The sequence below is a fragment of the Colletotrichum phormii genome (assembly GCF_030913505.1).
Source record: "Colletotrichum phormii strain CBS 102054 chromosome Unknown BDP81scaffold_20, whole genome shotgun sequence".
In the NCBI taxonomy this organism is placed as follows: Eukaryota; Fungi; Ascomycota; class Sordariomycetes; order Glomerellales; family Glomerellaceae; genus Colletotrichum; species Colletotrichum phormii.
In genome coordinates this window covers 220,372-247,859 of record NW_026851462.1, presented here as the reverse complement: position 1 = coordinate 247,859, position 27,488 = coordinate 220,372, and the positions used below count along the sequence as shown (strand labels likewise).

The 27,488-nt window shown below is 51.2% G+C and overlaps 8 protein-coding genes across 8 annotated transcripts; 6 read left to right on the top strand and 2 right to left on the bottom strand.

Moving 5' to 3' along the window:
* Nucleotides 1–1,145: 1,145 nt before the first annotated feature.
* On the bottom strand, nucleotides 1,146–2,080 carry BDP81DRAFT_463898 (capsule polysaccharide biosynthesis protein; the record flags this gene model as incomplete). Its single annotated transcript, XM_060594080.1, has 2 exons — nucleotides 1,146–1,859; nucleotides 1,925–2,080. 2 exons carry the CDS (start codon nucleotides 2,078–2,080, stop codon nucleotides 1,146–1,148), a joined length of 870 nt encoding a protein of 289 aa, XP_060441349.1.
* Nucleotides 2,081–4,253: 2,173 nt separating this feature from the next.
* Nucleotides 4,254–5,675, top strand: BDP81DRAFT_463897 (histidine acid phosphatase; the record flags this gene model as incomplete). The annotated part of the gene is made up of 1 exon (XM_060594079.1): nucleotides 4,254–5,675. One exon carries the CDS (start codon nucleotides 4,254–4,256, stop codon nucleotides 5,673–5,675), a length of 1,422 nt encoding a protein of 473 aa, XP_060441348.1.
* Nucleotides 5,676–5,809: 134 nt separating this feature from the next.
* Nucleotides 5,810–7,499, bottom strand: BDP81DRAFT_452824 (uncharacterized protein; the record flags this gene model as incomplete). Its single annotated transcript, XM_060592780.1, has 6 exons — nucleotides 5,810–5,944; nucleotides 6,010–6,202; nucleotides 6,258–6,431; nucleotides 6,501–6,693; nucleotides 6,756–6,915; nucleotides 6,975–7,499. The coding sequence occupies 6 exons, from the start codon at nucleotides 7,497–7,499 to the stop codon at nucleotides 5,810–5,812; spliced, it is 1,380 nt and encodes a 459-aa protein (XP_060441347.1).
* A 4,693-nt stretch (nucleotides 7,500–12,192) lies between these two features.
* Nucleotides 12,193–13,786, top strand: BDP81DRAFT_452823 (amino acid/polyamine transporter I; the record flags this gene model as incomplete). The annotated part of the gene is made up of 8 exons (XM_060592779.1): nucleotides 12,193–12,223; nucleotides 12,275–12,342; nucleotides 12,418–12,685; nucleotides 12,763–13,031; nucleotides 13,088–13,181; nucleotides 13,241–13,321; nucleotides 13,377–13,553; nucleotides 13,611–13,786. 8 exons carry the CDS (start codon nucleotides 12,193–12,195, stop codon nucleotides 13,784–13,786), a joined length of 1,164 nt encoding a protein of 387 aa, XP_060441346.1.
* A 587-nt stretch (nucleotides 13,787–14,373) lies between these two features.
* Nucleotides 14,374–14,721, top strand: BDP81DRAFT_452822 (uncharacterized protein; the record flags this gene model as incomplete). The annotated part of the gene is made up of 1 exon (XM_060592778.1): nucleotides 14,374–14,721. One exon carries the CDS (start codon nucleotides 14,374–14,376, stop codon nucleotides 14,719–14,721), a length of 348 nt encoding a protein of 115 aa, XP_060441345.1.
* A 2,984-nt stretch (nucleotides 14,722–17,705) lies between these two features.
* On the top strand, nucleotides 17,706–19,851 carry BDP81DRAFT_355811 (phosphate transporter). The gene is made up of 2 exons (XM_060586295.1): nucleotides 17,706–19,391; nucleotides 19,444–19,851. The coding sequence occupies exons 1-2, from the start codon at nucleotides 17,876–17,878 to the stop codon at nucleotides 19,695–19,697; spliced, it is 1,770 nt and encodes a 589-aa protein (XP_060441344.1). The 5' UTR covers nucleotides 17,706–17,875; the 3' UTR covers nucleotides 19,698–19,851.
* Nucleotides 19,852–21,141: 1,290 nt separating this feature from the next.
* Nucleotides 21,142–23,318, top strand: BDP81DRAFT_435620 (salicylate hydroxylase). The gene is made up of 6 exons (XM_060591070.1): nucleotides 21,142–21,962; nucleotides 22,023–22,489; nucleotides 22,541–22,601; nucleotides 22,658–22,853; nucleotides 22,916–22,994; nucleotides 23,048–23,318. The coding sequence occupies exons 1-6, from the start codon at nucleotides 21,543–21,545 to the stop codon at nucleotides 23,172–23,174; spliced, it is 1,350 nt and encodes a 449-aa protein (XP_060441343.1). The 5' UTR covers nucleotides 21,142–21,542; the 3' UTR covers nucleotides 23,175–23,318.
* Nucleotides 23,319–24,377: 1,059 nt separating this feature from the next.
* Nucleotides 24,378–27,476, top strand: BDP81DRAFT_435615 (uncharacterized protein). The gene is made up of 3 exons (XM_060591069.1): nucleotides 24,378–24,732; nucleotides 25,457–27,120; nucleotides 27,176–27,476. Exons 1-3 carry the CDS (start codon nucleotides 24,626–24,628, stop codon nucleotides 27,226–27,228), a joined length of 1,824 nt encoding a protein of 607 aa, XP_060441342.1. The 5' UTR covers nucleotides 24,378–24,625; the 3' UTR covers nucleotides 27,229–27,476.
* Nucleotides 27,477–27,488: the final 12 nt, after the last annotated feature.

The following is a 27,488-nucleotide window of genomic DNA, read 5'->3' as shown; positions in this document are numbered from 1 at the left end:
GTATGACTTCCATGCCCATCCAGAACCAACAGTCGAGGTTCCTTTCGCCCATCAGACCTCCTGGAGGGGGGGGCTCGGTCAGGGCAAGAAGACCTTTCTCAACCAGTCAAGGGCAGTGTTGTCTGTCGTCCACCCATTATCTGTTGCTGTGAACTCCCAACCATCATATGGGTTAAGTTTAAGGGGAAACCACTGCTGTTGGACCGACTTTCCCTTGAATATAATCAGTGGGTTGATGGATTTGCCAGCAGCAGAAATACACTCGATGATCGACACCCAGGCACGCGATCCAGGCTCTTTTTTTCTCACTGCTTTGGTCTCTGCCTTGCCTAAGACCAGCCCATTGGATCCCTTGCCCTCCAGGATACCTGTCTCATCCATATTATACATATTGGCTTGTTTGATGCCCCTGATCTCTGGTATGTCGAGTAATCGGAACCAGGGCCTAATCACCTCAGTAGTTGCCCCATTAACACGTCTAGAATCGATGGTACGACTTCTCTGGACCTTAACTGATGGATTCCTTCGCAGGAAGGCTTGGATCCATCTCTTGCCAACAGGGTTGCTGTCCCCCTGAGCACGCAGAACTCGCTCAGCGAATTCTCTGACTTGTTCATGTGTTGGAGAGACACCTAGAGTGTGCTGAATACGAATCCATTGGGCAAGGCTGTCCTCCTGCCATGGGGAAAGCCTCTGGAGGTCGATAAATCCTCTGGATCTGCTCTGGGTTCCTTGTATGCGACTTCGTAGTGTTGATCTTGGAACAGCGAACTCAATTGAGGCCCTATTGACAGAGAGACCGTTTTCAATTGCATCGAGAGCCCGTTGGACTTCAACTTCGGTATACGCGACCATGACATATCGATAAATAAGTATACCAAAAAGGAATGCATTTGGACGATAATTGCAGTTGTTGTGGTGGTTTGATCAATTGAGGTAGGATAATAATGGGGCGGCTGGGAGGCATTTTTGGGGTGGCGAAAAGCGGGTAGGTTGACTTTATCGCATCAGCAAAGAACGCAGATTGCGTGCTGTCTTATTTTACATGTATGTTCCACACCACACGCTGTATCTACATCCACGATGACTCTATTTCGTCTCTATAACGCAGACGTTGGCATTCCAGGGAAATTCTTCGTCACTGATCAAACCAATAGATGGGCTTTCTCATGAGCCGCATCCAGCCCTCCTGCGAATCTATCAGCAATTTGTAATGCTTCCAGACGCTCTTCCTCAACCTTGCCCCAAGTCCACCCTCCGACCTCATCTGCTTCTGGTGTGGTGTCTGCAATAGGGCCTTCAGGTTGATCCTCAGGCGGAAGAACTCCTGCCGCCCTGAATAATTTCTGTGGAGGCACAGTGAGACGACCGGCTTTGACAACGCACTTCGAGATTGCCGTCGCATAGACAATAGGTGAACCCTGGATAGCTCTTCTGTTACCTGCCTCCTTCCACGGCTGGTAAGTGGGTGAATCGGCCCCCTTCCTCTTTTCTACAAAATGGGTTACAACGTAAAGCCACTTCTTATCCCAGGTGAGTATTCGGCTTTGCATATCGAAAGTTGCACCTGGCTTGATTTCCTTCTTAAAGGTGCAGGAGGTGCCTGCCAGCAGAACTTGGACGCCTTGCTTGTACTCCTTGTACAGTCCACCGTCAATTGCCTGAGCTCTCAGAGCGGCGAGAAGGTCCGTCCTAGCCACATCCAGGTCGGAGAAATAGGTGCTATTGGACTTGTGCAAGTTGTAATCGGTCTCAAGCAGAGCAACGCGAGAAGGTGTGACCACCGGCTGGAAAATGGCTCCGGGTTGGTGCTCGAAGAGGCCATTCTTCGGCCACCAGATGTGGCTAAAAACGCGAAGCTAACATTCAACGTTAGTGTTGACCTCTTCACATCATGGGCCACTTCTTTCTCTAAGGTACTCACATGCCAAACTAATGGGAACCTCTTCAGGTTTAGGTACAGTAGTGCAGCCGTAACGACTCCCCATGCTGTCTGGGCTTTGTTTGAGGCGACAGATTGTACGACCTGCTCGAGGATCCGACGAAGGCATGGCTTAGTAGCCTCCAGCACATCTGTCATCCTTCCACGTAGCATCGAGTGTATCATGTTGAAATTGTCTATAGACTACCGTGTAGTAGAGAGTCGAACAAGTAAAAGTTGGACTCCAGGCTAAGCCGGATGGCCACGAAACTGGTCCAGAGCTTCAACGTGGCCACACGAGTCAGTTGCTTAGCAGTGTCGTTGCAGCGAGTCAGTTACCTTGGATTTGATGCTCTCGGACACTGCCAAAGAGAACACTACAACGCGTAGCCTCATATACCAATTCACAGCGCCTATTTCAAGTGCGTCTATACGATGATTGCAATGTCTGAGTTTCACCAGAGCATTTGCAAAGGTTACTTCGATGGGCTTGAGGCTTGGGGTATCAATGAATCGATGCACTTGGGTGTTTCCCGTACCCTTGCGTGTATGGTGTACTGTTTTTGTCTCTGGAAGGAAGAGCTCGTCGGTACCTCGAAGTCTGGGCCGGTGTTCGCCTTAAGGTAGTATGTATCGGAGCTCACGATATGTGGGGCCGGCCGGTGCCGAAATCCTGTTCGGGCCCGATTGCGAGGTGAAGACATTTCGGCCGAGATTTCGGGAACCCCATCCATCGCGTTGATTTGCCTCGAGTCGAACAAGCCATTCGGACAATATCGCAAATTCTACGCTCTGAGAACTACTGATCAAGACATGATTGAGTTATTTTTCTCCTAAATACAGGCTAAGTGGTAACTTGTGGTGGCCATGTGGTAGTTTGCGGTGATGCAAAGGAATTCCCCCAGCCGTTTTCAAAATCGAAGCACAAGCAGATACCGAGTTGAGATACAGGAGCGAGTGGAACCAAGTTCGCAACCCCGTCTTTGGTATCCTAGACATGGTCGTTCCTCGTCACGAAGATTCGCTGTCATGAAGGTTCGAAGAGTGTTTGGAGCTTCAATGTTCGACCCTGGGCAATGGTTCTTATTCGAGGAGCAACGTGCAAGGCGAGTCTAAGTTTCCCGCATGTTCAGTCAGCGGCACTTATTATTTGCCGGTTCTGAGGCTGCATGTCCGGCGACGGTTTGGCTGCGATCGGTGAGTGGCAGAGAATCGAGTGTGGAAGAATTTGCTTGTGCATTCGTCCAATTTCAGGGCAAGTAGCGAGCACAGACTCCATGTGTACTTGTTGAGCAGATCGATTTGTCGGAGGTCCATAGATGAACGAGCGTTCGTCCAGGTGTGTGTCTTGCAGAGTAAATAAACAATGCACTAATAATCCGAGGAGAGACAATGTGCTGCAGATCGAGCTGTGCGTGCTCTGCATAACCCTCGGGGTTTTCCTTGCACATCAGACATACCAGTGATCTGCGCTGCCAGAGCTAGCCCAGCGTGCCCAGCACACACACACCGCCTCTACACACCGTGACACCTACTAGTACATCAAGGTAGGCAAAGTCTGGACTCGGCCAGTTGTCTAGCACAAGGGCTGATAGGATAGCCAGGATGACAGCAGGCTACACGCGTCAATGAACTTGAGCGTGTTCGTTCCACGAGGCTTTTGTCAAAGCACAAGGTAAAGGGCTCATCGCCATGGCCCATCGGTTGTCCGTCTGCACCGCGCCCAGTCTTCTCCACGTTACTTCCGGTCCGCTGAGCTGACGCTCCACGCGGCCAACGGACGCCCCTGACAAGTGCCGTCATTTAGCGGCACAACGCATCGGCCGAGGATCCAAGTGCCAATCATCAACACAGGCTCATTTCGGTAGAATTCGGTGTGGTTGCCAACGGAAGAGCCGCAGCGCTTCGACAGAGGCGATCTTCCCACCCTCCATGACGTAGAAATGGCCAGGCACAGGCCCAGCAAGTTCTCCCGTCTTGGCTTTGAGCCGACTTGCCGGTTGTTCGTGGGGAACTTAAGAGCCCCATCCCATCCCCATTGCCCATTCGGTCCAGCCAGTCGCCTAGTTCAAGACATTTGCTCTTGACGTCAACAGAACAGGGAAGTTAGTGGGAAAGGAGGCTTACCACTTTTTCCGGCTCCTCAATATCTCACTTATGGCTGGACGCAGCTAGAAGCTACCCAAATTGGACCTAAACGTCAATACAGCGGAAGCTATATGAGCTCTGTGCAGCTGCCCAGAATGTTTAGACGAATCTAAGTTTTGCTCCACGCTGATTTTCATCCCCCAAAGTGCGGAATTTATCTCATCACAATCGTTTGCGCGACACAATGGCTCGCCAACAGAGTCTGAGCTCCAAGCTCATGCAATTGCTGCCCTTTGTTGCCTACTCTTCAGCATCAGCGTTGTACTCCACCTACAGCTTCAACCCGTTGACGCATCTTGGTGGCATTGCACCGTATTTCGAATCACAAGACCCTCAATCATCGCCCGACGCGCCACAGGGATGCAAAGCAGAACGCGCAGCCTATCTCGTGCGCCATGCAGCCATCTACGCAAACGACTTTGACTTCGAAGAGTACATCGAGCCCTTCCTCCAAAAGCTAGGCAACAAGACGAGCATCGAATGGAGCAAGATTCCTTACCTGAACTTCTTGGCGGGCTGGGAGGCACCGATATCTGAGGCCGAAGCCGAGATCTTGACTCGGGTCGGAAGACTTGAAGCGACTCAACTCGGCGTCGACCTCGAGTTTAGATACCCCAAGCTCAGACTCCCCAAGAGGGTATGGACCTCTTCCGCAGAGAGGACAGAAAAGTCTGCGCAGTCCCTCGTGCGCGGGCTCGAGACCGATGATAACAGCATGAACGTCGTCAGCATCTACGAGTCTGAGGAGTCCGGTGCAGACAGCTTGACGCCGTATAAGGCCTGCCCGGCCTACTCCTCCTCCGCAGGCAGCAAACAGTCCGCCGTCTACCAGGAAAAGTTCACGAAACCCATCATCGCCCGCTTCAATGACCTGGCTCCCGAGTTCAACTTCACTACCAACGACATCTTTGGCATGCAGCAGCTCTGCGGATACGAGACTGTCATTCGCGGCAAGTCTCCTTTTTGCAACCTTGAACTCTTCACTCCCGACGATTGGCTCGCGTGGGAGTACACGGAAGACGTACGCTACCATTACAACGTCGGTTATGGAGCTGAGGCCTCTGGATATGTCGGCCTGCCCTGGTTGAACGCTACTGCAAACCTGCTCATGGGTGACGCGAGTGAGGAGGACATCTATGTTAGCTTCACTCACCGTGAGCTGCCTCCTATGGTCATCGTCGCGATGGGTCTATTCAACAACTCTGAGTTCGGTGGCAGCGAGGCCTCCATCAACGACACTATGCCACTTGACCGCATCAACTACCGCCGTGCATGGAAGGCCTCTAGCATCCTGCCATTCCTTGGTAACATTGCCGTTGAGCGTCTGAACTGCACTGGCGCCTACGGGTACGACAACGGCGATTACTACCGTGTTCTGGTGAACAGCGCACCTCAACCACTTCCCGACTGCGCCGATGGCCCCGGCACTTCTTGCTCAAGGAAGGGATTTGACACGTACTTGCAAGACAGAGTTGCCCAGTTCTCTGGCTTCTCTGAGAAGTGCGGCGTTGAGTACAAGAACAGTACCGATGTCCTGTCGATTTACACCGATGCCAGTATCGGCAACGGAACCGTGGTGGGCAAGCGTTATGCGCCATTCGCGTAATCACATGTTCCACTAGTTACCTGTAATCCTAGTATTAAATAATTAATGTCTCAAATTTGATTCAAAGTCCAATCTGTGAAACTCCAAAGTATTTGCTTCCTTCTCTATGTTCTCAAAGACCAGTAACTTAATTGTCAAGTCCTGTTTCTCACGCCGAACACCATGCGGTTTATCCACGAACGCAACCAATGCCATACCCTCCGCGCTGTCACTGCATAAGACAGAATGTAAAGAACAGTCCGGTCGGTGACTCTGGAAGTGTCGATTGTCTAAAGGTTTTCGAATATTAGCAACTGCAAGCCCCTCTCTGGTTCCATCGTCGCAAGGTGCTTACCATTGGATTCTTGCCTCCGCTCCTCTTTACCCACTCAAAGGCTCGAGGAATGATAGTCTCTTCAAATATCTCGCAAGCTTTGGATATGTCATCCTCGTTCAATCCTTCCGCCGTTCGTGCCGTCTCTGCCAAGCGAACTAGTAACGGCAAGGCATCAGCTGTATCTCGCATGGCTTGGTTGCCGCCCATTCCCCTGTTCATGTTATCAGCCAAGTTGAGAGTTTTTCTTCACTTTTCGACTTACTTACCTCGAAGGAAACATGGAATGCATGGAATCTCCTATGAGCCAGACGTGAGGGTTCCCAAGACGTTTGTCACTTGCTGATGCAACTGATTTACGCCAGTTCATCGACGGACGGGAAGACACTCTTGGAGCTCCAGAGTACATCTCCTGACCCCGGAAGACCCCGATGATATCTCGACTGTGGAGCAAACCAGGTCAGTCATAGAAGCCCAATCCGAAGCCTGTGAAGCCTTCGTGGAACCCTTACTGTTTTGGAGACCAGTCTTCAAAGAGCTGGTCAACAGCATCCCACTTTCCTGCATGAGACAAAGCCTCAAAGCTGCATGTAGCTACCATGCGGTTGACGAAGAATCCAACACCGAGCATGCATGACGCTAGCTTTTCTTCATTTTCTGTGTCCGAGTTTTGAAGACGAGCTGTCATATCACCGGGCAAATAGACTAAAAAGACGACCATCAATTTGGGTCTGAGCTGAGAAGACTTAGTCATTGTGAGGCATTACCTTGGAAATATAGCGTCTTGCCATCATGCAAGGTAACAACGGGTGAACTGAGATCTGGTGACAGCCGGCGGCAGACTGACAAAGGAACATCGCATCTAGTCAAGAACGACCTGAAAGAAGTCAATTCTTCAATATTGTTCAGTCCCAAGAGACTATTGATCTAGGGAGAGTGAGCAAATATCACCAATTTGACGAATGTAGGAGCCTTGGGTAAGTTACACGTGAGTTATTGCCATCAGCAGCAATCAAAATGTCGCAAATATCAGAGGTGCCGTCATCGAAGATCACCTCCACAACATCGCGCCCGGGTTTCTGACGGATCTTGTAATCCACGAATTTCTTTTGATAATGAATCTTGCCCATTCTATCGAGCGGCTCGCGAAGAGCATCCTGTAAGATAACGCGGCTGATAGGCGATGACTGCGTGTAATTCGGATCTCTTCCTGGTTCAAAAATCTTACGAAAGTGCTTGTCGTACAAAATTGGTGCCTGTGATGATGCCGACCGGCCAAAGTGCTTGAAGATCGAGTCTATGAGGTCCTGATCAAGGCATGCCCGCATGCCTATGAACGTAGCTTCGCCCAACCGGATCTGATAACCTTCTCTTTTCGACTTCTTCACCTGTCGCTCATAAACCTCGAAGTCGACGTTGTGTCGGGCTAGCCCGTTCGCCAGAAGGCTGCCGGCGAGACCCCCGCCAACAACGATCACTTTGAAAGGAGGCTGTGCGGCGGAATTGCTCATTGTTGCGATGTTGAAATTCCGAGATACAACCGATAGGAGTAGTACGAAGTAAGCATGAACACTTGCCGTATCCTACTTCTCATCAATCAAGAAGGTTGTTACAGACCAGCATCTGAGTGTATAGCCGGGCAGTCTCCTCTTCAAGCGTCTTAGTACCAAAGAAGTCCAATGACAAGCTCTTAATATTACTGCCTGATTCCAGCGACTCGGTAATCCAGATACCCGAGATTACCGCTTCGGTCAAGAATGTTCACCGAGTACCGACGCCGATTGCCTGACATCCCAAGGTTTTCAAGGATCAAGATCATCTGAAGTTCGACTTTGTAACCTTCCCCGCTGCTCTCTATTGGCAGATCCCAAGCTCTCATCATCTGATGACTGTTTAGCTCGCATGATTGGCCGTAGCGATAGCTAAAAGGCGAGACAGGCTGAGAATTGATTTCCTAAAGGCGGCATTGACAGCCGAGTTTCAAGACAGATGGCACTTTGCACGGATTGAATGGGCTTTGAGTTCAATGGTCAAACGACAATGGTAGACCGGGCCTCACTCCAGACTACTGAATAAGTAGGGTTCATGTACCTTGTGCAGTTGAAGTAGGCACCTTACCTTGAGATCCCAACAGTAATCACTGACCGCGACACAAAATGCATTCCCCAGTTGATAATCAATGGATCCTCCACTGAATCAAGACCCCGATACACTTTCTGTTGGTATTCCTTTCACAGGGAAGTTGGTTCGAACCGTAGGGTCCTGGGGGTGACGAAATATCAATATCTCTGTATTGATTGATTCTGCGTAAGGAGTAAAAGGGAGATTCCAACCGGAGGTTGGGTGGGTAGTCGAGGTCTAATTGTACTCCCTCGAGGTGGCCCATGCTCTGCCCCTACTCGCGGCCGAATTGGACTTCCAATCCGATCGTAGGAATTTAGGCTTTGGCGGTTTTATTTTCCTTTAACTGGCCGTATATTATAGCCACCGCCTACGGGTATGAAACTGTCGGAACAGCAAGGCTGATAAGGAGCAATGGGCAGGTATCGTGGGCTGGCTGGCGCCTGCCCTGGGCGAAGTGGGACAACCGGCTTAGTCATCACGGCCGGTTAAGGTGGGGCAACCACCCAGGCCGTCTCCACCTACTTCGATCGGCCCCTGCCCACAATGTAAATAGGAAGAACAACAACAGCAATTATCACGGACATCGACGTGATTGTTGCCGAAGATACACCCTCATGAGGAAATGTATCACGCCTGTGATACCAACAGAAACCCAAATTTGCCATAACGTGGTTCATCAGTCAGCGACGAATATCAGTCAGCGACGAACTTTTTCCCATGCACGTAATGGTATTTACTATTGCACAACCACAACACATTGAATTAACTATTCCTTATTACTACTCGAATTATTTAACAATTCCGTATCCTTAGAACAGGTTCGCGCATTATGACCGGTCTCGCTATACACACCACAGCGTCTCCGAGCTGGCTGGGCTCTCTTTGATGGACCCCCCTCCTCATCCTCTTGAGGTGCTGGACGTTTCCCTTTTTGTTTCCCTTCAAGCAAAACCTGAGATTCCTCTATACTAAGCGCCCCTCCAAGCTGGACCCGCGTCCTTTTAGCCCTCCGGCGCTTACCAAGTGCAACATTCGCATCCTCAAGGGTACGAAGCCGATCAGTCAAAAGAGTGATTAAGTGCGCCATTGCCTACGCACCCTTTGACAATTGCTCAACTACAGCAATAATTGGCGTTGGTGAGCTTCCTTGATGAGCAGTGATCCGACTTTTGATAAAATTGGACTGCGAGACGGTTTGTTGTGGGTTAGAGGGCGTTTGCGACTGCCAAGGTGGTGGTGTTGAAGGGTTGGCCACAGGAGGTGTAGGCGTCCGTAAACGTACATCAAGCTTTTCAATGACATGCTCTGGGTTCCATGGTGAAATTCCAGCGCCTTGAAAAGCAGCCCTAATGTTTTCTTCATTAAAAACTTTATTATGGGCCTGGTAGAAGGCAATAAAGAACTCCGACTTGGTGATGTGGTTTATGGAGGCTTTGATGAATAGGTTGATTTCATCACCATATGCGCGTTTTAAAGGCGAATGCAGGGCAATATCTAATGGCTGTAGTAGATTTGACGAATTTGTAGGCATACTGACGGTTATAATATTGTTCTGCTTGCAGTAATTGTCGAATTCGGCCGATAAATGGCTCTCGTGGCCGTCGATAATAAGCATCCGGTAGACGCCCTTCGTTTGGTTCTTAGTATGTTTGTCGAAGTGTTTAATCCAGTCAAGACCCGTCTGATTATCCGTCCATCCATTATTAGTAGGTTTGATAACCCAGTCGCTAGGAAAACCTGATTCCGTGGTCCAACTAGCAAGGTGATATGCGCCTTTGACAATCACGAACGGAGGGATGCACCACCCGCCCGAATTGATACATTCAATGACTGTAGCCCATTCACGGTTGCCAGGCTGGACAGACTTTGCTTTGCCGCGTCGATCAGCGCGTGTTACTACTATTGACGCGGTGATCATGCCCATCATAAAGCCAGGTTCGTCGAAATTATATAGGTCCCCCTCTTGGATGCCATACTTGGCCATCATATTGCGTAACAGCGCAAACCACTTTGATATAACCTCAGGATCTTCTTGAAGAGCCCTTTGATAATCGTATGGACGATTAAACTTGGTTTTCAGAGCAGGCTGCGAGTCCACAAACCGCCTGGCCCATCGCTTGCCAACAGGCTTGCCATTACGCGCTCGTAGCAGGAGATTGGCCATATCTTCCACACCAGCGAGACGCAAGGGAAACCCTCTTTGATCCTGCTCAATAACGTATTGGAGAAGCGCTTTCTCTTCGATCGTATCAAGTTTATGTCGTTGGGGTTGGGCACGTTCGCGTCGGGGTCGATCGTTCATTCTATGGCGTACGGAACTTTCGGGGACACCGTAAGTCTTCGCAGCACGTAACACACTTAGTTTTCGGCCGGCGGCGCGGGCTGATCGGATAGTCTCGATGGCTAGAAGTATCTTGTCTTTTTGTGTGTAAATTGGCATAGTTAATGGTTGTGGAGTTATTATGCGTCAAAGGTTGGAGTGGTTTAATGCAAACCGCATTTGGGAAAAAGTTCGTCGCTGACTGATGAACTACGTTATTGAAAGATTACTTTCTACGATTAATGGAATCTCGATTACAGGTTCAATTCGCCTATTCTTAGTGTTGCGCAGCCCTGTTGGCTCAACACCCGCTTAATTCTAGAGAACCCTCATCGGAGTCACGACCAGCGTGCTCCAACAAATGGAACCGGTAGGATCTAGACCTTTCTTTTGCATTGAAGTACGTAACAGAAGTGGATCGTTATCAGAAACTTGGAAATATATTCCCCGACATTACTATCTCGGCGATCTTGCTCCAAGTTTCGCTGATGATACTCAAGTACATTGACCATCGGCGTCGGCCGCAGCCCGCTGTAACCCCCATGCCATATCATTCTTTACTAATACATCTACATCCATGGAGAAGCTCGGTTTGATAGTGGATATCCCACCATTTACCTGCATGCAGATTCTTGTTGTGCCGGCGTTTATCCCCTTCTTGGCGACAGCTGAGAAGGGAGGCACTGCAGCACGCAACTTCGACCCCTACGCGTAACTCCCGCGATGGAGTCCGACGTTGAATTGCGCCATCACCACTAACGTGTTGTTACGTACCATTTTTCTATTTTCCAGCTAAAAGGGAAATGATGTTGGTTCGAGGTGCCGACCATCGGCCTACAGTCTATTGTACCCAATTACCGACCGCAATCTGGACAGCGACTACATTGGAGATTAGCTGAATATGATGCAGTAAGCGAGTATCCGAAACTGAGGATTAGACTATTGAACAGCCAAATTTGATAACACTTCCGTGCTATGGTGGCACGGGAACACATGTCAAATTGAGCTGAAAGCTATCTCCAAATGAACTAAACTCTAAAGGTTTTCGTAATTAGTCGCACTCAATTTTTCCTTGTTCTTAATGTTCACATTTTTCTTTCTTCAAGTCGACTGATTGGGAACATTCGCCATGCTGGTGACAGTTGTTGTCATCGCCAGACCCTGTTTATCCCCTTGGTCCCCCACCTCGGAGCATGGTTGTGTCATCCGCCCCTTGGATGTTGAAATCGGGAACGGCCCGTTAGCGAACGCCTACCAGGTTACAACTTGAGCTTGTCGGCATCGACAGCGGATGAATACTGCGCAGAGTCTAAACCTCTTCGGATAGCAAAAGTGAGAATGCAACGGAGAAGAATGAAAGGCCTTGGTTTAAATAGGTAGGTGGGAGCCAGCACAATTCCTTTGTAGAGCACACCATGCAGCACCCTTGATCGAGACCTGTCCGTCTGACACCGCCGGCTCAACTTCACCGGAATATTACTTTCTCGAGGCACTACACTCAGCCCTACCCGTGTCTTCGCGTCTTGGTACTCGTTTCAATGGCTTGGCGACGTCCGTTTGGCGAGCGCGCTAGCGCGCAGGGGACGGTTGTTGAAGGCCAACGAGAGCAGATCTCAAATGGCAGCACCCAGTACATCGGCGAGAAATGAGGCAACGATGCGCCGCCTACCTATCAAGATGCCTCCGGAGCGCCTGTCGAGAACAATTCGCCCCTGGGATACGACGTCGGCCCAGTCACGATCACACTGCTGAACATCACAATGATGATTGGCGCGGGTATCTATTCTACACGTAAGTTCAATTAATTCGATATTTCACTACGTCGATACTAAATCTAGGTAGCTGCTTCTATCTTGAATGGTACTGGCTCCGTCGGCGCCAACTTCATCTATTGGACCCTTGGTTGCGTGGTATGTTCATACGATCGATGTCACAGAGACTATTATAACACTGAGGGAAGAAATGCTGACCAAGTTGACCTCTAGCTGTGCCTTGCATCCGGTGCGGTATATCTCGAATTTACGGCGTACTTCCCCAGTCGGTCAAGATCTGAGGTTGTCTTCCTCGAACAAGACTATCCCCGCCCGATGTGGCTGTTTCCAACTACATTTGCAGTCCAGAGCGTCATTCTCTCTTTCGGAAGTGCCAACGCCACCGTCATGGCGAACTATCTTATCGTCATCTCAGGACATGAGGGCACAAACTGGCAGATCAAGGGCACCGCCCTGGCCTGCTATAGCCTGGCCACATTAAGTATTAAATCCCACACGCTGCCTTGCCCAATACAAATTCGTCACTAACCACTTACAGCACTGGTTTTCAACACAAAGTATGCATACTGGTTTTCAACACAAAGTATGCATACTGGTTCTCCAATGGCGTTGGCATCGTGAATTTCTGCACTTTGCTCTTTGTAACCATCACCGGTTTCGTCGTACTCGGTGGTGGCAACCGAGTCGAGAATCCCACCGCCAATTTCCAGGATGCTTGGTCCGGGAGCAAGACAGCCAGCGCTTATGGCATGACAACAGCTCTTTATCGCTTTATTTTCTCCTACGGCGGCTATAATAATGCTTTCAACGTCGCTAACGAAGTCAAGGTATGTTTCACTACTCAAGAGTCAGGCCAGACCAGACTAACGCTAATCTTCTTCAGAACCCTGTGAGATCACTCAAGATCTACGCGACGGCGGCTTTGACAACGGTGTATATCCTGTACATGTTCGCCAATGTTGCGTTCTTTGCCGCTGGTAAGTTGACACCAGTTTTGAAACACTTTCACGTCAGGTCTGACTATGAGATACTGCAGTACCTAGGGAACTACTAGAGAAATCCGGCCTTACTGTGGGCCAGCTTATTCTTTACACAAGTCTTCGGCAACAGTGGCGCTGTCCGTGGACTCAACTTCCTGATCGCACTAGCTTCCTTTGGAAACATGATTGCAGTCATTATCGGGTTGTCTCGACGCATCAGAGAGTGTGGTCGACAGGGTGTCTTGCCATACACGAGGTTCTGGGTTTCTACAAAGCCCTTCGGTACCCCTCTTGGACCTTATCTTGTCATTTGGTTTCTCACAGCTCTGATGATTCTGGCGGTCCCTGCCGGAGATGCATTTACCTTTGGTAAGTTTGATGGCTTACCTGAATGGGTGCTTGAAGCATATGACTGACTCTAAAAAGTGAATGATCTCGGAGTTTTCCCTTCGGCCGCCTTCAACTTGGCCATGGCTGTGGGTATCTATGTTGTCCGCTGGCGCCGTAGAAATGCCAACCTCCCGGAGCCTGAGTTCAAAGCTTGGCTTTACCTCGACAGCAATTCCTCATATCAGAAAGCAATTCATTCGATAGTTACATGAAACATCATGGTCTATCGAAGGCTACATCAACGTAGACTCAAAAGGGGTCAGCAATAACTAGCAATTGACTTGATTATTTTGTATCAGTGAAACTCAAGAATCCCTCATCGAGGCCAGCAATTGACACAAAAGTGTGTTTTCGCTACCCTCACCCTTTCTAACTCGGGGCTCCTTCGATTCCCTGCGCATGTGTGTCCGGCATCGACATTCCTCACGTGTCTTGGCGTCAGCTCAAGCGAATCGCAATCTCCTCATGTTGTTCCCCTGCTATCAACTATCAACTAGGTAGGTGATATGACAAGGGATCACAATCGACGCGTTAGGCTGCTATGTCATCATGATCCTGTATGCCGCTAGGCCAATCACACAAGCGGCGATCGCTACTGCATGCGCCCGGCCTCGGCCTGTGTGGCTGGATGACATCATGCAGCTCTCTCCCTTTATCAGAAGCTCGAGACGACGTTCAAGCTTTCTCTTGAGAGCCAATTTGATTAGGAATCCTGCAGACATCAACTTGGAAACAACATACGAAATTGATTCTCCAGATTTACAAATTTCAGCAACCGATAATATCTTAAATCTTCACAATGTTGAGCAACGCGATCCGAAGACGGGCCTTGCCCTCCGTGGTGGCGGGCTCACGGTCAATGCCTCCCGCCGCACGTACAACAGCCGCTTCCGGCGCCAGATTTCTCAGCGACAAGCCCGGCCTCGAATCCACAGACATCAGGGACATTGCAGACGCCAAGAAGACAAACCCACCCCAGCCAAAGATTTCCAATGCCAGCGTCAATGGAGAGAAGCTTACAGAAGAGCAACAACGAGAGGTGGATGAGCACAACCGGGACTTTGAGAGGAAGCATGACACAGCACCAAGTGCCGAGGATGACAAAGTTGACAAGAAATTCTGGTCAAACAGAGATGGCGGCAAATGAAGGAGTTAGGCCGAGTCTGTGAAAGAGCCATCTTCTTGTTGGAAGAATGCCCTCCGCGGATTTATTACAGCAGTAGTTTCCTCTGTTGAATACTTTCAACGTGTACAAGTCATATAGTTTAGGCACACGGGCCGATGTAGGCCATTACTTAAATGCAATGGGGAAAGCCACGACGTGCATGCAAATGTAGACGTCTTCTATCGTGTATATATACTCAAAATACGGCACGAAAGATACCTAATTATGTCGTTGATCCTCCACCTCCACCAAGTAACTGGGAAATAATGACTGAGTGCTCATAGGAGGGGGCCTATGTGCCAATGCCTAAGAGTCTCAGCTATTAGGCACCATCGCTTGACCTATTGTTCAAGTGCCCCTCGGGGACCTTTTTCTCTCTCTTCCTATCAAACCACCTTTTTCATGCATACCAACTTGGGATTAATGAGCAACGTCGCAGTGTGATGTTGGACTTTGGATGTCGCATTCTGATCGAGTGCTTTACTGCCAAGGTCCTCCTCTCAGACATGGCCCCGGGTATCATAGGTCAAATAAAAGCATATCCGGGATCTCATCTTCAAGTATAAAGTTATAAACGCGAAGCAGGCATCTGTGCTGTACGATATTATGATATGCCGAGTCGGCCTAAAGTTAAACTCGGAGCATTTCGGCAATTTGTTTCTGTAGACTGATACTTTAGGTACTAGTAGACGGGCAAGCCCGCATGCCAAGACTCAAGATGAATCCTAGAGACAGCCAAGTGTTTGATATTAAAGGGAATGAGCAACTGACCAGAACATAGCGGGGGTTCAATCATCTGTCTTCCGTGATCATAACAACATAATTTGCAGAGTTCCTGTGATAAGATTCTTCTCTCAACTGCGCATTGCGGCATGTAGAAAGAAGGAAGAAAGAACCTCATTCTAAAAAGGGACCGGCGAGTTGAAGCATTTTTGAGTTCCCTCTGCGTTGATCCCTTTCTGGACTTGTATGCTCACATCGACACATCGACTCTTGTTCCACGCACGCGTACCCAGTACACTCTACCTAAGGTAGATGTAGGCGGCATGCAAGCTGATGCTTGCCTGGAGGTTTCTCAGATCTATCGTAATAGAGACCGGTCGTAGAGATGATGCCAGAGTGTCCAGTTTACGTGATGAAACGGATGCCAATGTTCACTCTATTAAGCTTGAATGAAGTAAGGTTGCAAAATAAACAAATGGTCCGATGTTGATCAAACCGCATCACGCCGAGAAAAATTGCCGGCCTTGGCGTAGGGGCTGTCAAGTGCCAACTGAAGATTTTCAGTTTGATAGTTCAGCTTCGCAAGCTTATTTATAGCAACGGAGCTGATTACATAGGGTCCAAACAGCGCCAAGAGGTAGCCCGAAGAGCTCAAGCCAGCAAGACTAACATCACGACTTCGAAGGTTTGAGCGCTGATCAGGGGAGTTCCCCTCTCTAAGCTTAGAGTCTTGGCGGTCCTCAGCAGTGGCCACGTCCAACGAGGTCCACGTCTCAATGAGCGTCGTAGTTACGTGGTTACGACAGCAGTGCTAAGCCACTCTCAGTCTACACTGAGCTTCTCCGTGGTATCTATTTGCTGTCTTGGTAAAGATGCCTGACCATCGTCATAACTTGATGTAGCAGACTCCAGAATCGTGGATACCTAATGAACTTAAGGGTCTTGGCGGGGGTTGCATCGAAGGAGTGCCGAAGATATTGCGTTGCACCAGGATAGAAACGCGCCGCACGCTGCCTAAGGTACCTTAGCTAAAGTATCCGTACTGAGCACTCCCAGGTTCCTCAATACTTTTGTTCCCTTCAGCGGTGAAATCTTAGTAAGTTACATGTACTCATTCACTTCAGTTGAAAGGAAATGCTACACGACTACCTTAAATTTCTCGAAAAAGGATGAAGCAACGTGCATCATGTTAGGGCCGTGTTTTTTTTTAGAGTTATAGGTAGCCGCAGTGCGTTAGGCGTTAGCTGCGGTAAGGTAGTTGGAGCATATTTTTCGAGCATCGCGGCAACTTCAGCGTCTTCCGCTTCGTTTTTATTGCCAAGAGAGGCAGACCAGCAGCTTCAAGTCGGTTTTGTGTAGACTCACTCGCTAACCCTCGTAGCACAGTCTTGGCTGGGGCTCACAAGTTCTGGCAGAGCATCATTGCGTGACTCGTGCGGCGGTGTCGCCCAACGCCAGAAAATCTGACCGACGGAGCGCACCCAAAACCCAGCCGGAGGAAGCTTGGCCGCGTAGCCTCGGTCGCCAGAGAGGTATACCGAGCGCTACCATACCAATGAACCTCGGAGAGTCTTCTTCAGGGAATGAAGGAAGATTGCAAAACAGAGAAAAGCTCGCGTGCTCTCCTGCCCAGTAGATTGCCACCGTGCTCTCAGAGAAGCAAGAGGGCACGCGACAGCGGGCTTATGTCGCGCTGCTAGTGTCAGATCGCAGGCTTGGCGACACCACGACGAGGATTGAGAACTTGAGCAGAGACTCAACAGAGACACTGGGAAACAGACGATGCTCGATCATCGAGAGCGTATTGGGAGACAACGTGCTCTCACAAACGGCCATGACTGGCTGGATTTCTCTGACGGATCTGTTTTTGGTACCTTGAAAGCCAAGAGGGCCAAGTCCTCCAGTGGCACCCTCTTCACCAATCTCAGCTCGCGGTGTGGATGAGCGCAGAGCTCGGCGCAGACTGGGCATCCGTCAAGAACATCCACCGCAATGGGTCGAGAACTTGCGACACTGGCAATCCGGGGCGGAATGCCATCTCGTAGCTGACAGAACAGTATTGAAACCGACATGTACCATTGAGAAGTTTTTTCCCTCCCCCTCCCCTCTCTTGTAACCAAGTATCAAGCTGAGGCGAATATGGCCAAGAAGTCCAGAAACGTGAACCCTGAAGGGCTTGCCATCGAGGTTGTGGGGAGAGGGGAGAACAGAATCATGGCAAGCTGTCGTATAAAGATCGTGGCGTTCCAGGGCTTTTGACAACCTTGAGAGAAAGGTCGACAAGCCTTTCCACTTCGAGTTCGCCTGCCTCCGAGCTTTCTCACCTTTGCTGGTGAAATCCCTCTCTTTCTTTTAATCTCTTTCTTCCCCGATCCCGCGGAAGACAAGACGACTTCTCAAGTCAGCCGTCATCATGGCTGTCCCTGTCCTTACGCAGTATGACTGGATCATCGCCGTAATCACCATCGCCTTCTGCGGCAGCTCCATCGGTAATGGTGCAAACGATGTCGCCAACTCCTATGCCACCTCCGTGGCGGCCAGGACCTTGACCATGCCCCAGGTCGGCTTCCTCTCCATGTTCACAGAGTTCTTCGGTGCGGTCGTTCTCGGCTCCAAAGTCACAGGCACGATCAAGAACAACATCATCGAGCTCGACCGGTTCCGCACGACTCCTTCTACCCTAATCCTCGCCATGGGCTGTGCCGAGTTCGCGAGTGCCTTCTGGCTGCTGGCTGCCACGAAAGTTGGATACCCGGTCTCCACGACGCAGACCATCGTGGGAGCGCTCGTTGGTGTTGGTATCGCCGCCCAAGCCCAGGTTTCCTGGGCCTGGAGTGACGGCAGCGTCTCCCAGATCGCCGCATCCTGGGTAATTGCTCCCTGTATCGCAGCTGCGTTTGCTGCCATCTTGTTCGGCAGTCTCAAGTTCACCGTCCTGGAACGCGAGAACTCTTTCGAGAAGGCTATGAAGGCTATCCCTTTTTACTTGGCGTTCACGGCTGCTATCCTCGCCCTCTTCATCACTGTTGAGGCCCCTGGTGCACCGTCGCTTGAGGAGCTTGGCGCCGGTACAGTATGCGGCATCATTCTCGGTGTCTTCTTCGGCATCCTCCTCCTCTCCTACATCTTCTTTGTACCCTACGTTCATCGAAGGCTCGTCAAGGAAGACACTCGAATCCGTCTCCGCCACATCTTCCTCGGCCCTCTGTTGTACATGGAAAACCCGCCAATCTACCTGCCCGCGAAAGGAAACGAAGTCGTTATCGACTACTACGCAAGCGCCCACGATGACTCCAATGCCACCAACGAAGGCGATATCGAGAAGCAAGCTGTTAAGACCGAGGGCGGCAGCGATAGAGGCGAAAAACTGGTCGGAAATGACAGCAACTCTGATGCCCCCTCTCCCGTTCCCATGTCCCTCGAAAATGTCGAGCGCGGCAAGAAAGGACCAGAGAACCCAGCAGTTGTGCAGCGTTACCAGCGCATGCCCGAGCCTGAAGAACGCTTCCTTGCTCCTACCGCCCATCTCCCCATTCACAACCCTAGACGCATCTGGAGCTTCATCAAGTATTTCTTCCTGCAGGGAGTCACCCGCGACTGCGTCACCCACGCCTCATCTCAGCTCGCTGCCATCCACGGCAAGGCTAAGAAGTATGATAACCGTGTTGAGCACCTGTGGACCTACGCCCAGGTCGCCAGCGCTATGATGATGTCCATTGCACACGGTTCCAACGATGTCGCCAACGCTGTCGGCCCCTGGGTTGCCGCTTACCAGGTTTACATGACTGGTGAAGTAAGCGAGGAGGGGGAAACTCCTATATGGATCTTGGTTGTTGCCGGCTTCTTGCTCGGTGCGGGTTTCTGGTTCATGGGTCACCACATTATCAAGGCTATGGGCAACAAGCTCACTCAGCTTTCACCCACGAGAGGTAAGCTAGCCTCCTGTCGATGATCTTTTCTTATTACTAACCCTGCTCTTAGGATTTGCTATGGAACTCGGCGCTGCCATTACCGTACTTTTGGCCAGTCGTCTCGGTCTCCCAGTCAGTACTACCCAGTGCTTGACTGGAGCCGTTATCGGTGTAGCTCTGATGAACTTTGACGTCGGCGCTGTAAATTGGCGCCAGGTTGCTTTCATCTTCTCTGGCTGGATTATCACATTACCCTGCGCGGGTCTCATCGGTGGCTTGCTGATGGCGATGTCGCTCAACACCCCTCAGTTCGGTCAAGGCTAAGACTGTTTGACGAAGGCTTGAAATGAACATGAAGCATGGTAACGGCGTTATGGATTGAAATTTGTTTACGAACAGGGCTAGGCACTCATAAGAGGCATGCCGAGGTCATGTATGTCCTGGGTAGCAACTAAATTACGACAAAAGTTCCCATCTTACCTGCTGCTCTTTCCCCAATGTGTACGAGATCACGTGCATGGAACAACTTTGGAGCCCAGTTGAGACCAAGACCAAGTGTTAATGGCTTTCCACTCTAGGTTTAACATGGAATTACCTGGGCGCTTACCGTGACGGAAGTGCTCACTATCTGCGACAGCTCGGTTGCTAGACAGACAGGACTACCCTCCGCAAAGGCCCTCACTTCTTCTCAATGTTGTCGATTTATCAAGGGATAAGAGTTGTAAGGTCATGCATACATATGATTGAGAGCAGGGGCCTGTCTCACTTTCATTTTATAACTTACTCCAGTGCATCGAGCCGCTGATGCAGGTGGCTGAATGACAGTATTTCCATCACCTGCCCAAAATCGTACCTGTATGACTGCCCAACAGTCTGCCGAATGATCGAGCTTTGTGGCAAGTGTCATACCCTACATACAAGTAATCTACCATGCTACAAGTTGGCTTCGCATACAAACTTCCGGTATCCATATCGTAAGTAAGTGGCCGGGGAGTTGTCGGTATCTAGGTAGCTCACTCTTCAATCTGGGAATGGACCACCACAAGTATCCAAGGACTGATTAACAGGAAGTTTTGTTCTCTTTCTGGAAGAAAGTGCTTTTTCAGGAGCTAGGAAACGCTACTCCAGTTATTGGGAGTAATTACCTAGACGAGCTTCTTTGTTACCATAGCATGCTCTTCAGAACACCAGCACCGCCTCGTTGTGGTCATCATGACCAGCGGATATTGGTGTTTCGTGTCGGATATTCAACCAAATAATAAGCTACGTTATAGCGACAGCTACTAGGTAAGTAATGTACTCTTCGGAACTTCCTAGACGTTGATGCAAACTACGGTACCCCTCTCGTCTGACATGTTGCCCAGAACAGCGTCCGTCACGCACGCTGGTTGGCTAAAGTCACAATGCGAGCGTCGCATTGTCAGGCATTACCCGGCCATGTCATTGGTTGTAGAATCTGGGGGCGAGCCGTAGGCGAGACAATCCCGATGGTCTCGCTTTTTGGCGGCTTTGCGTGGTCGAATGACCAAAGAGCCGTGCGATGAACGACCAACAAGAAGCAAATGCGCTGGACTGTCATAACGGCACTGTTCGGATGTACTGTGATGCGGAAGGACGGAAACAGATAGCGCAAAAAGATTGCGGTAATTGCACCAAGAGGTGGGCGGGCCGCGCACTTCTGTAGATAGGATCTCGGATGCTAGCCGAGACCCGGCCCGCTGGGACGAGGTGATAACCAGCTAATTCGTTATTGGCCGACTTACATGGAACATCCATTGAGAGCGCCCAGTTCAGGAATCTTCAATAGATTATCGAGGGATGCTGTAGGCGGCGGTTATTGCACCTGTTCCCGTAGCCGCAGTGCAGACTACCTCAGAGGGTCTCAGAGGTAGGGTGGCTGTTATCGACGACACCGCGGAAAGCCGCACGCACGCACGGGGCGGGATGGGGCAGAGATGGGATGGGAGGGTGTAGTGATGCTTCATCTGACAGGTACCGCCCCGATCGTAATGGCGCTCCATGAGTATACATATGGCAGCAATCTCATCGTTGTCTACTTCTTTTGTTTCATCACTCACACGCCATTGAACCGAGCACTCTTCTACTTCTTCGATCTAACAACTTTACGATACCCCCTTTGACAAGCTCAATCATCACCAAACAGAAAACATGGGATCTATTCCAGCTGGGTGGAGGCAACTCGATGTCGGTGTCATCGGCGGAGGCATCGGCGGCATGAGCGTTGCTATCGCCCTGCGCCGGGCCGGACACAAGGTCACCATCTACGAGCGCAACGACTTCGCCGGTGAGGTCGGCGCCTCCGTCTCATGCGCCGCGAACGGCACCCGCTGGCTGCACGAGTGGGGGGTGGACGTTGAGAAGGGCGACCCCGTCGTCCTGAAGAGCCTAATCAACAGGGACTGGAAGACGGGCGAACCTGTTAGCGTGTATAGCCTCGACGACTACGAGAAGCGCTGGGGATACGTCTACAACATGTTCCACCGTCAGTACATGCACGCCATGCTCAAGGACACGGCGATGCAGGAGGAGGGCGAGGGAATTCCGGTCAAGCTGTTGGTCAACCAAAAGGTAAGACACCGTCATAGAACATCTGCAGTCCAGTGCTCAGCAGCTAATTATCCCCCGCAGTGCAAGAACATCGACCTGGCCAGCGGAAAGGTGGAGTTTGACACCGGCCTGACCGTAACCCACGACCTTATCGTCGGCGCCGACGGAATCGGCAGTGTAGTGCGGGGCCTGATCGGCGTCAAGCCGGAGAAGCGCCCTGCCGATTCAAGCTGTCTGCATGCCAACGTCCTCACCGAGGACGCCGTCAAGGCCGGCCTCGTCGACTACTCGCAAGACGCCGCGCTCGAGTACTGGGGCGGTCAGGAGGGCAAGTGGGACAAGATCGTCCTCTCGCCCTGCAACGGCGGAAAGCTGCTGTCCTACTACTGCTTCTTCCCCAGAGAAAAGGGCGACTACGTGAACCAGGCTTGGGGTGTTGAGGACCGCCCCGTCGAGGAGTTGCTGGCGCCGTACCCCGAGCTCGACAAGCAGGTTCTTGCGCATCTCGCTATTGGCAAGGATATCCAGCCCTGGCGTCTGTGGATGCAGTAAGTTGTCCAATCATTTCCTCTCAGTCTCTTGTTCTGACTTGAACACAGTGACCCTTACCCTTACGTCAACAAGGACATGGTTTGCCTGTTGGGTGATGCGGGACATCCTGTAAGTCAACGCGTTATCCATTCGGTGTGAGAGCGGTTCTAACTGAAGCCCTCCAGATGATGCCTCACCAAAGTCAGGGTGCATGCATGGCTATCGAAGACGCCGCTGCTATCGGAATTCTTTTCCACCCAAAATACTTCAACGGAGATGTCGCCGACACCTTGGAAGTCTACAACACCGTCCGTCTGCCTCGCGCCACGCGTGTGCAGTCTGCGGCTGCCAAGGCTGCTTATAACATCAACGAGCGTATTGGTAGGCTCAATAAACTATAACAACCCTCTTTGGAAGAAGACCTGAATCTAATTCTTGCATAGGTTTCTCAAACAACACCAGCACCAGCACATACAAGGTTGCCGATGAGAGGGCCAAGCTCACTATCGAGGAGATGAATGGGTGAGTCTTACCGCTTCTAACTACCTTTTCGGACATTGCTAACGATGTGACAGATACGACATGTACAAGGACATCGAGGAGGTCATTGCCAAACGGTCGGGGGCTCCCTTTACCCAGAAGTTTATCAAGGGTCTGCCCATAGGATTGGAGCTGTCTCCTGGCGTCATCGTCGGGCAGTAAATGGCATGGGGGTTGCAAAAGCTTGAAGCTGCTTTTTTGATTAAACAAACCTTTGGGCATTAATTGGAGTTTTGGGTCGGGAGGATTGCGAAATGTTCATAACAAATTATTCCCAATATTTAAGTTGTATAAAACAGATGGACCGTGCTTTGATTATGAAGCACTAATGCCTAACGTGAACTAAAAAAACAGCAGGGTCATGAGAAGAGGCCGAGAAATCGTCTGACGATTCAACGCGCTTCCTGCATCTACCACCGAATCTAGATACACACTCCGATCTAAGTTATCCAATCATTTTCTCAGCAAGTGACTGCAGGAGGCTGGGCTCATTCTTTTCTTGACCCTCTCTTGCAGAGCCTCCATGCCCAAGCTTTCAACGAGAGATATCAGAAAGCGTTTTTCCCCCAATGACCAGCCAAAGGTGCACAACTCTCATGCAAGCATAATTCAGAGTTCATCACATCTTGAGGCTCCATGTGCCCTCGCCCGCCTAGATATTTGTCAATGGTCCTTGAGTCGCCTTCCTCGCCTCAAGACTTCGACAGCCTCACCCGACGTTGAGAAATCTCTTCCGTCTTCCCAGATTTTCGAGACCATCCTCACAAGCAAAGAGCGGTAGAAACGGCCGCCGTCAATGTTTCATGCAGCCAAGGGTGCTTCATGCAAAGGGCGGTGGAGGCGATCGCCAAATGTGACTGCACCCCCCTGCTGATGGATGAGATATCCAAGGATGTCCAAGGATATCCAACGCGAACTGCGCTAAAATGTCACTACGGGTGGATCTCGCAAAGAATTCTGCAGGTGTCCCGAGCTCCCGGGGGAGAAGAATGCCATATCCAGCAAGGGTTCTTGAGAAAATCTTCCAATCTTTCCCAGGAGCCCTGGACGCGGTCGCCGGCGAGGCGACGACGCGATGCCAGCGGTGAAGGAAGCAGACGGACGAGGGCGGTGATTGTTTATGCGACTCGCGAGCTTTTCTTTGGTGCCCAATGTTTTTTCGACCTTCCATTTCGTTTAATCTTGGTTCAGGTTTAGTTGGCCAGCCACTTCGGTGGGTCGCACCACCCCTCGGCGACTCCAGAATGATAGCCATCGAGAGGTTCACGGACGGTGGATGAGCAGTATTGACTGCTTTGATTTGCCATACCGGCTCTCTTGGTGGAGACCATACGAATACTGAGCTTGAGAACTGTGAACATGGTATCTCGGGCTGCTGAACCGACGAGCACATATATATGAGCATCAAGTCCAGCTTTCATATTTGCCTTCCTTCTTTCTTGTTTCCTCATCTCTGTTTGGTCACGACTCACGACATCTGAGACCTTTGCATAACTGCTTCTCCGTCTAGCAGTTGCTTTTCATTTGGCGTGACGAATTTCGCTTTTGGTTTTCCCGTCTTCTTTTTTTTGTTTCCTGTTTTCCGAAATTACGGCCGTTGATACCCCCTCACAATGTCTCCCGCACTTTTTGAGTCTCACCGGAGAACCCCCTCTGGTCAAGACCCCGAACGTCGCAAGTCTGGAAGTGGTTTTCTCTTCCTCAACAACCGCTTCAAGAGGTACGTTTTGTTTTGTTTACTTCAAAGTAGTTTTCTCTCTTCTTTCAGTTGTCCCGGCCACGATATCCTGCTTCACCGCTCTTCTTTTTCTCTATCCTCTGCCCATACCCTTGCAAGCATCGCTCGCCTCAACCCCTGCTTTTATGCTGGACCCTGAAAGGGTCCCGCTTCGACCGGACCGGCTGCAACAGCGGGCGCCGCGGCTTTGAAGATCTCCACCAAATATGCATGCCCCTCCAGTTGTCCAACGGTCCATCGACTCAAGCTCGACGAGTTCGTCGTCTTGCATGTTTGACGTGTCTGTCGCGGCTGCAAACAACAACGTTGACACCTAACCGAACCCAATCCGCCTCCAATCAGTTACCCTCTCTTACACGGGTGTTCGTAGTCCGCCAACACCACCCGAGGGTGACGCGCCTGATGACTCCTTTGCCCAGCATCGTCACTGGCCGGATCAAGATGCAATGACGGAGGACCCTCAAGGAGGGCACTGCTCTGCCAGCGCAATCTGGAGGCATCCTATAAGAGTGTTGCCGCCGCGGCCGCCGTCCGTGCCTTTGCGAATATCCTCCCTTCGGTAGCGTTCCTTTGTCTTTTTTTCTATTATGCCCTCGCTTCCCATGCCACTCCAGTACTGCATCAGCTCTTTCTCGAAGAATCTGTACCGCCACAAGTTGTTGACTTACACCGAGTTTGAAAGACATCAATACTAACATGCAAACAGAGCCCCTACTACAAAGACCACCAACGAAAATGCTACCTCCAGCCCTCCTACTCCGACTTTCGGCCCCGTCAAAGATGGCTACTTCATGAAGCGATCCGATTCCTCTCAGAGTATCCCCGCTCTGGTTCAATCAAACAATGGCGATGAGGTGCGGAGACCCATGACCGCTATGCCCGGCCGTGAAAAGTCCTTCCTTGGCACCAAGGAGCCCGCTGTCCCCGCCGTTCCCTCTATCCCTGACGAGAAAGTCAAGCCCACGACCGTCCCCGAGGGAAAGGAGGAGAACACCCCCTCAGCCCCTGCCACCACCGAGGCCGAGTCCGCGAAGCCCAAGGCCGTGTCGGTAGCCGAGACTGCTAAGACGGCCGAGGACGACGCCGACGAGTCCTCTTCCGAGGATGAGGAAGAAGATGAGGAGAAGAATAAGACCGAGGCACAGGAGCCGCAGGGTGCCCAGCTGGCAACTCGCGTCGCCATCCTCCCTCCCCGCCCTGCTACCCCCGAAGCCGACAAAAGGATCTCCTACCATGAGGATGCCGACCTTCACGTCAAGGTCCGCGAGTCAAACGGCTCCCTCGTCGTGTACTCCGTCCGCTCCGCCGCTCTCGCATCCGCCTCCCGCGTCTGGAAGGAGTTGCTCGCCAACAACACCTCCGGCGTGATTGAGCTGCAGTCCCCCGCTGACACAGCCAGCGGTCTTGACGTGCTTTTCTCCATCGCCCACTTCAAGTTCCACGAGCTCCCCGCCATGCCCAACGTCGGTGACCTGTACGACCTGGCCCTTGCTTCCGACAAGTACGCCGCCAGCCACCTGCTCGTCCCCTTCATGAACGACTGGGTCATCGCCCTGAACCGCCACGTCCTTATGGCCGGCGCCCGCAACGACGAGGATAAGACTCTCGTCCTCAGCTGGGTCTTTGGCGAGGCCCGGTGGTTCAGCCGCGTGTTGGCCAAGGCGGCTTACAAGTCCCGCATCGGCCCCGACGGAGCCCTCCAGGACTCCAAGGGCCGCCCCTGGAAGGACCAGCCCATCTCGGACGAGGTCATCCGCATGCTCACTACCACTCGCGCCGAGGCCATTGACAGAATTATCAAGGCTGTCAGCAACCCCGTCCACCGCCTCCTGAACCCCTCCTGCTACCCCGGCGAGGAGATCAGCTACTGCCACGCCGGTACCGAGGACGGTACCGCGGAAGACTGCGAGCAGCTCCTTCTCGGATCCGCCATTATGGGCCTGACAAAGTCCAAACTGTGGCCCCCTCCCGAGCCCGCGAAGATCAAGGTCAGCGCCGTCGACCTCGCCAGGGCCTACGGTGAAGTCCGCATCCGTCGCTACCAGACCCCCGGTCTGCGCTTCAGGGACAGCTCCGCCGAGGGCGCGCCCGTGGATGACCCTCACGCCAAGTGCGGTTTCGGTCACCGCGAGGTTATTGAGAAGATCCTCAACACACCTGCTAAGATGGCGTCCAGCGTTGTTGGCCAGCTGATTACGAGGGCCAAAAAGTCTGGTGCGTTTGGTGAGGAGCTTTTTGCCGACCTGAAGGAGTACGTGCAGGATGGCGGTGCTGCTGTTGAGGGTGAGGATCTTAAGAGCGATCCCCTTCACTACAAGCAGGTCCGCGTTAGGGCCAATGGTGTTGCCGAGAACAAGACCCCGGCTGATGGTAAGCACATCTAAAGATCCTCCAATATAACGTCACATTTGCTAATATCCCACAGATGATGACGATGAGGACGACGATGATTCCAGCTCCGAGAGCGACGAGGAGTAAAGGTCTTCTTACGTGAGATGAAGCCTGTCGGTGGGAATCTGTGATAAAAGTTTTACGTATTATGGTTTTGTCCTTCTATGATGTCTCCAAGCATGATTCATTACGAACAATACCCTTAGAATGTGTCTAGATCTAATTATATATGTCTCCTTTGTTCAATCAATTGCAATGGTCACTTTCAGACCTGTCCCAATGCACGTCTTGCTATCTCATAGTTTCCATTGCCGGGTCCGCATCACTCTCTAGACTATTCCTCGCCA